The sequence below is a fragment of the Meleagris gallopavo genome, chromosome 12 (assembly GCF_905368555.1).
Source record: "Meleagris gallopavo chromosome 12, MGAL_WU_HG_1.1, whole genome shotgun sequence".
In the NCBI taxonomy this organism is placed as follows: domain Eukaryota; kingdom Metazoa; phylum Chordata; class Aves; order Galliformes; family Phasianidae; genus Meleagris; species Meleagris gallopavo.
In genome coordinates this window covers 2685424-2692891 of record NC_139415.1, presented here as the reverse complement: position 1 = coordinate 2692891, position 7468 = coordinate 2685424, and the positions used below count along the sequence as shown (strand labels likewise).

Genomic DNA, 7468 nt, shown 5'->3' with positions numbered 1-7468 from the left:
GACGGAGGGAGGATTGGGTGAGCATAGGGAACCTTGCCCTCGAGTGGGAAAAAGAGCCATGCAACACATAACCTGCCTGCCGAGCCGCCGTGTCCTTCCATGCGCCTCGTTCTCCTGTAACCCTGACATTTCATTTCTGCATTTTGCCAGTGACACGCAGATACTGACTCACTCAGGCCCCCGACACCTGCCCCTCGGGGAATGCCGCAGTGAAAAGCCAGCAGCCCGCCGTCAGAGCCCTCCGCACCACCCGGCTCTGCTCAGCACTCCGGTGACGGGCAGCAATCAGCTGCGAACCCTACGGTGCCGCTGCCATGCGGCCGGGGGATGCGCGGGCACCGGCGGAGCGCTCCGGGAGGCGGTCAGGGATGCCCAAATCCCCCGGCTAGAGGATGACCTCAAACACCGCTGCTCTTCCCTCCGCAGTTCCCGCACAAATGCACGACGCGGCCGCTTTCAGCATCTCACAGCGGGGGTGTGGGTCAAACAGACGGCCCCGGTTAGCCAAGTCCTCCTCTCCCGCTCCCCTGCGGTGTGACAGCCGAGGGGTGTCGGACCCACAGAGCCGGAGCTCAGGTCGGAGCACCCATCTGGCCGCTCCGCAGCCCGACCTCTCCGAGCGCAGCCGCGGCCACCGCATCCTTCCGCACCCGCGCAGGTGGATCCGCGCCCGTCACACGTCCCGCAACGCACATAGCGCTGGGGAGGCGACAGCACGGCGGGGCGGGCGGGCGCGGAGCCCCAGGGCGGCAGCGATTCCGCCGTGCCGGGGCTCTCAAGGAGCCGCTCCTGCCGCCGTGCCGTAAAGTCTGCGGGAATTTAAAACCGAGTCAGAGGCCGCTGGAGTGCTCTGCTTATTGCTCCGCTAATGCACAGAGAGCCCGTGGAGACTGGGGGAGGGGGGATAAGTAGAACGGAGGGAAAAAAAAAAATGAAACGCGGGAGGTTTCTCTGCGGGAGCACGGCGGGATCAGGTGCACGGAGCCGCAGCAACGCGCGGCTGTTCCCGCTGATCCCGTCCGGCCGGGCGGCCGCCGTCGGGAACGGCCACCCCGAAGGGGCCGACGGCCGCGAACGCGAACGTCGGGGCGGCCGCCGGTGTCCGGCGTCCAGCATCGCCCCGCAGCGAAACCTGGAGCGGCGGCAACGAAAACGGGGACGGGAGGCGGGCGGCGAAAGGGAGCGCAAAGAGGAGAAAATTAACTGCGACGGGAAGTCGGGGAATTGTGCGGGAAAGAGGGAAACGGGGCACACGGGGAAAGGGACGCCACCGCCCGCCCCCCGGGGCCGCCGCCGCGCCCTCCGCGCCCCGTGACGGGCTCGCGATGCCGGTGCCCGGCGGAGCTCCGGGGAGATCCGCGCCGCTCCGCGCCCCGCCGCGCGCCCATTGTTCGGCGCGGCCAATCCGCGCCCGCCCTCCCCGCGGCCGCCAATCGCCTCCGGGGGCCGCGCGGTGAGGTCAGCGCCGCCCCCACAGCCCCCCCCTCCACCTCCCCCGCGCCCGGTGCGCGCTGACATCACGGCGCTGCCCGGCGGGGCGGGCCCGGGGGGGCGGGCGCGGCCCCCGCCCCGCGCGGCGCGGGTAGTGGTGGAGCGGCGGCGCCGCGTCCCGCATCGCGCATCGCCGCCGGTGCGCACGGGGCCGCCCGCATGGTGGACATCCTCCTGCCGCGGCCGCTCCCGAGCGCCATGGGGGAGCCCGCCAAGAGTAAGTGCCGGGGCGGGAGGGCCGCAGGGCGCCGCGGTGCCGTCGGGCGGGCGCCTCGCTGACAGCGCCGGGAAGGGCCCCGCGGGCGGCTGCGGGCTGGGCGCGGGGCGGCACGGCTTTGCGGCGTCTCCCCGCTGCCCCTCCGGCCGCACCGCCGCCGCGCTCCCCGCGCCCGCTCCGTCCTTCCTTCTCGCGTCGTTCTTTCGTTCCCTCCTTCTCTTTCCGCGTTTCGGTTTTCTTTTTTTGTTTCTCTTTCCGTTTTCCTTTCTTTCTTTCTCTTTCTGTTCTTCCGTTTTTGTTTGGGGTTATTTCTCTCTGTCTGCCCGATGTCCCTTTCCGTTTTCGTTTGTCCGCTTTCCTGCCTTCATTCTCTCTTTACGTTTTTTTTCCCCTTTGCGCTTCTTTCTCTTTCTGTCGTTCCGTCGTTAGTTCTTTTCCATTCGTTCTTTCTTTCCTCCTTCTCCTTATTCTGTATTGGTCTTTCTGCGTTTCTGCGTTTCTTTCCACTTCCGAGATTCCACTTTTCTATCTTTTTCTGGGTTGATTTCCTATAATTTCCCCCAGTCAACTTTCTCCTCGGAATTCCCACCCCTCCTTTCTCTCCCGTCGTGGCTCTTTTCTTTCTTTCCCCGTTCCGTCTGTATTTCTCTCTTTCTTTCAATTTTGCTTAAAAAAAAAAAAAAAAACAAAAAAACAACGAAACACAACCAGAAACCCAAACCCCCAAAAGAACAAAGCCCCGCAGCCCGCAGCCTCGCCCCGCCGTCCACTGACGCCGCGGGTCCCGCAGGACGGCCGGGGCTGGCGCTGTGCGCGGGCTGCGGGGGCCGCATCCAGGACCCGTTTCTGCTGCGGGTGTCTCCGGATCTGGAGTGGCACGTCGCCTGCCTGAAGTGCGCCGAGTGCGGGCAGCCGCTGGACGAGACCTGCACGTGCTTCCTGCGGGACGGCAAGGCCTACTGCAAGCGGGACTACGGCAGGTGACCCGCTCGTTCTAAAACGAAACGAAACGAACCCGAACCGAGCTCGGAGCCTCTCGCGGCCCCGCGCTCCCCGAGCGCTGACGGCGCGCCGCCGCCCCGCAGGCTCTTCGGCATCAAGTGCGCGCAGTGCCGGGCGGCCTTCAGCAGCAGCGACCTGGTGATGCGCGCCCGCGACCACGTCTACCACCTGGAGTGCTTCCGTTGCGCCGCCTGCGGCCGCCAGCTACTGCCCGGGGACCAGTTCTGCCTCCGAGAGCGCGACCTGCTCTGCCGCGCCGACCACGGGCCGCCCCCCGACGGCACCGCCGCCCGCGGGCCCCGCAGCCCCGCGCCGCCGCCCGCGCACCTCGCAGGTACCGGCACACAGCTCCGGCCCGCCGCTGCCGCTCCTCGAGGCAGACGGGCGGGCTGAGGGCTGCGGGCGGCCGTCGGCGGCGGCGCTGACGGTGCGCGCCCTCCTTCCCTCCCTCCTTCCCTCTCTCCGCCGCGCAGAGCCGGTGCCCGGACGGCCGCCCGGCCCGCGGCCGCAGTCGCACAAAGCGGCCGAGAAGACCACCCGCGTGCGGACGGTGCTGAACGAGAAGCAGCTGCACACTTTGCGGACCTGCTACGCCGCCAACCCGAGACCCGACGCCCTGATGAAGGAGCAGCTGGTGGAGATGACGGGGCTCAGCCCGCGCGTCATCCGCGTCTGGTTCCAGAACAAGCGCTGCAAGGACAAGAAGAAGTCCATCCTCATGAAGCAGCTCCAGCAGCAGCAGCACAGCGACAAGACGGTGAGCGGCCGGGCGGGGGGTCGGGAGGAGACCGGGGGGGAGTCGGGGCGCCGCGCTGAAGCGCCGCGTGCCCGCAGAGCCTGCAGGGCCTCACCGGGACGCCGCTGGTGGCCGGCAGCCCCGTCCGGCACGAGAGCGCCGTGCAGGGCAGCGCGGTGGAGGTGCAGACCTACCAGCCGCCCTGGAAGGCGCTCAGCGACTTCGCGCTGCAGAGCGACCTGGAGCCGCCCGCCGCCTTCCAGCAGCTGGTGAGCCCCGGGCGCGGCGGGGAGCGGTGCGGGGCGGGGACGGGCGGGCCGCCGCGGGGCTCATCGCCGCTGCTCCCCCAGGTCTCGTTCTCCGAGTCCGGCTCTTTGGGCACGTCCTCCGGCAGCGACGTGACCTCGCTGTCTTCCCAGCTCCCCGACACCCCCAACAGCATGGTGCCCAGCCCGGCCGAGACGTGAGGCCGCCCGGCCCCCGCCGCCGCGGGTCCTCCGCATGCCGCGCTCCCTGCATGAGACACCCGGCCCCGCGCCGCGCCCAGCGCGCCGGACGAGCGCCTTTGTCTTTTAATTATTCCTATTTAAAACCAAACCGAACGTACCTTGCCGACGGCCGAAAAGAGCCGGCATTCTCGCTGCCTTCACCGGACCGGAGAAAGAAAGAGAGGAGAGCCCCCGCTTCGCTTATTTCGTTGCGCGGAGGTTCGGCGCTGCGAATTTCGATGTTTCTTTTCCCCGATGAAAGCGGATTGGCCGGCGCGGCGCCGGCTCTTCTTCCTCGCCTGGAACAGAAACGAAAACTCGAATCAAAGCGAACGGGGGACGGAGCCCCGCGGCTGCTGGGGCCGCCTCACGCCGGTGCCACCCGCAGCGCCGGGGCGCGGAGACGGGGCGGTGCGACGGGACAGCGCTGCCGGTGTTTAGAACGGACGGAGAACGGATTGTTTGAGCCTTTAAACGAACGAAAGTAAGTTATTGCTATTTATTGTCAGAGTCAGCGGTTGAATAGTGGGATTAAATATTTTGGACTTAATAAAAACAAGCGAACAAAACAAAACAACAACAACAACAACAACAAAAAAAAAAAAAAAAAAAAGGAAAACGAAAAGGAAGGAAAATATTGCAACGGAACGGAGCTGCGGGCGGGGCGGGCTCAGCCCGCAGCGCGGCTCTGCGGCATCGCCACCCGCACCGCTAATCGGCTCCGACCGCCGCCCGTTTATTTATAGCCGGGAGGCGGAGCGCGGCTTTCCCTTTCGGGCACCTGCCGCGATGCGGGGCTTTGCCGCGGGGCTCCCCTTCGCACACGGACGTTCCGTTCTTCCCGGTAGCGGTTCCTCGCCTTCCTTCCTCCGCCCGCACTCTCCCTCTCCCCGCCGCTTCCTCCCCTCTCTCAGCCTGGCCGGCCCTCTCCAGCCCCGACCTTTCGCCTTCCCGGAGCCGCCGCGGTGCGGTGGGGCGGTGCGGTGGGGCGGTGCGGGAGCTCCGGCCGTGCGGGGACAGCCGCGGGTCGGGCGCTGCGGGGCCTTCGGGCTCACGGGGCGGCCCGGGTTGCGAGGGGAAGAGAGGGGCTGTGGTTAGGGCCGCCGGCCCGGGGCGGCTGGGAGGGATCCCCGCTTAACTGCGGGGCTCGGAGTTACCTGCGCGGAGCTTCGGCTGCCCGCAGACCGGACGGAAAATCAGGGCGGCCGAACGCCGTCAGCCCCGGGCCGGGCCGCTGGGGGCACAGCGGGCGCGAGGGCGGCTCGGGGCGGGCAGCGCGCGGAAAAAAGCTCAAGGAGACGGCGGCTGCTTCACAGGCTTTAATTGCGGTTCGTGGAGACTTTACCCCGTTAAGAGAACAGCACAAGGGTGAAAGGAGCGTTATTAAAGTCTTATCGAAACGTTGAAAATGTGCGTGGTGTACAAAATCCGCCTTACGCTGCCACGAGTCGCCACTGAACTACAACCGAAGGTTCCCCACAGCCCGTTCTGACCCCAGCCCCCCCCCGAGTCTTTACTCATGGCAATTCAGAGCCCAGCACACCACAGCCAGAATAAGTTACTTTATTACAGATGTACAGAAGGCATTTCCGCTTGCAGTCTCCTCTCCGCAGCTCCAATGCCAGCACACCACACCGTAGCAAGGATCCGGGACGTTGGGACACACGACTGAAATTAACTCCAATTATCAAAATTACAAAACAGAACTTGAAAGTATCTACAGCGCTGGGGATATAAATAGTGCAAATTACACGTATCTACAGCAGCAGTGTTGGTGTGTCGGCGCGGCCCTCAGCGCCGCAGGAAGAACTGCCGGGCCTCCTCCCAGCACTGCCGGGGGAAGCGGTTGGGCAACTCGAGGGAGTCCTGAGCGCAGAACCGCTTCTCTGCGGGAGACAGAAGGTAAAATTAGCCGGTTATTCCCTCTTCAGAAAGATGGCAATAAAACAAGAATAATGAACAGGCGGCCAACTCCGGCCACGTCACGTCCTCACCCCTCCCCAGTCCTCACGCCACGCAGGGAGCTGAGCGCGGGGCTCTGAGCCCACAGCGTTCAGTGCGTGCATCCATCCGGCCCTGCCTCCTCCTCACAGCTGCTCCTCAGCCCCCAGACCCACAGCTTTCCTATGAGGACAGCGGGCTGCACACACGTGCCAAGGTTTGCGAGGCCCAGCCCCGCACTGAGCAGTGGAGAACTCCCAGTTCTCTTTTAATCATAGAATGGCCTGGGTTGAAAAGGACCACAGTGCTCATCCAGTTCCAACCCCCTGCTGTGTGCAGGTCACCAACCACCAGCCCAGGCTGCCCAGAGCCACATCCAGCCTGGCCTTGAATGCCTGCAGGGATGGAGCATCCACAGCCTCCTTGGGCATCCTGTTCCAGTGCCTCACCACCCTCTGGGTGAAAAACTTCCTCCTAATATCCAACCTAAACCTCCCCTGTCTCAGTTTAAGCCCATTCTCCCTCGTCCTATCACTATCCACCCTCATAAACAGCCGTTCCCCTCCCGTTTATAAGCGGTCTTTTTGTTCCCATTTGCATTTTGGGGGGATGCTGCCCTTCACACTGGCATGATAAAATAGATACAAATAATCCTGCCTATGCTGCTATTACTATCTCTGCTTTTTGCATCTGGGGAATGTTTGGAAATCACACTTTCATGTCACCACGTAGTCATCTTTGTTTAAAAGCTCATTCCGTTTGAATAATGAAAATAAAAAGCAGTTCACTGCTTGGACTTCAGCTGTTTCTCAAGCTGACTCTCATGCAAACACATTAATTCTGACAAGTCTCTTTTGCAGACATTGCATGGGTCTGCCTCAGACTAGAAGGGAGAATGCTGACAGTAAAAATCACACCATACCTACCTTTATTTTGCATTTTGCAATGTATTTTTAAAAATCTTATGACTTAGAGCTAGAACCGTTCCTCCCCTGCCAACCCCCCAGCAATGAAGTGGTGAAACTCTGCCCACTATGAGGGAAGAAACGGGAGATGCACTTCATGCAAAATGTGGGTGACTCCAGATGATTTTCCCACCAGCAAACTTCAACTTCCCATCTGTTTAACGAGCAAGAGCTGCCTTAGCTGAGCGCCTTCCAACCGGCCAGCATAGGTGGGTTAGCTGTGTTTTATGCAATATTTACAACTGAGAAAATAATGCAACTCTTCTGTAGACTGAGGAACTTTGTGGAATAATTACAGGACAGTATTTTACTAATTTCTGGCTCCTCGGGCGTGCTGGGATGGCTGCACGGCTGCTGTAACCTAAGACTTTTGAAAGCAGCCTTTGTGACAGCTAATTAAATACGTGCACATACAGTATCACATTTTAAGACACAATACCACGTAGCATTTAATAAAGATTAACAGCCCAGATTCCTGATACTGTGAGCAAAGACTGGAAGTCACATACTTTCAGGTCAGCTTTTAAGCTAGAGAGCCTCTCCCAGGAGTGGAAAATCATTTTGCAGTTTACTGTATTCCTTTTTATGGTGATGCAGATTCAAAAAATATCCAAATCACAGAAAAACA

At 62.1% G+C, this 7468-nt stretch overlaps 2 protein-coding genes across 4 annotated transcripts in view; one reads left to right on the top strand and one right to left on the bottom strand.

Annotated features, from left to right (window-relative positions):
• Positions 1 to 1490: 1490 nt before the first annotated feature.
• ISL2 (ISL LIM homeobox 2) lies at positions 1491 to 4058 on the top strand. Of its 2 annotated transcripts, XM_085234335.1 has the most exons (6): positions 1495 to 1708; positions 2499 to 2688; positions 2794 to 3044; positions 3184 to 3467; positions 3545 to 3715; positions 3797 to 4058. In XM_085234335.1, the coding sequence occupies exons 1-6, from the start codon at positions 1651 to 1653 to the stop codon at positions 3911 to 3913; spliced, it is 1071 nt and encodes a 356-aa protein (XP_085090461.1). In that variant the 5' UTR covers positions 1495 to 1650; the 3' UTR covers positions 3914 to 4058. The 2 variants fall into 2 exon arrangements, with proteins under 2 accessions (XP_085090460.1, XP_085090461.1); XM_085234334.1 differs by having other exon boundaries at positions 1491 to 1708; positions 3184 to 3715; positions 3797 to 3995.
• A 1180-nt stretch (positions 4059 to 5238) lies between these two features.
• SCAPER (S-phase cyclin A associated protein in the ER) overlaps positions 5239 to 7468 on the bottom strand; it is a 144619-nt gene continuing 142389 nt past the window's right edge. For both annotated transcript variants that reach the window (XM_085234333.1, XM_085234332.1), the window contains exon 32: positions 5239 to 5820. In XM_085234333.1, coding sequence (XP_085090459.1) covers positions 5726 to 5820 — 95 coding nt within the window. In that variant the 3' untranslated portion in view covers positions 5239 to 5725. The remainder of the gene's footprint in view (positions 5821 to 7468) is intronic.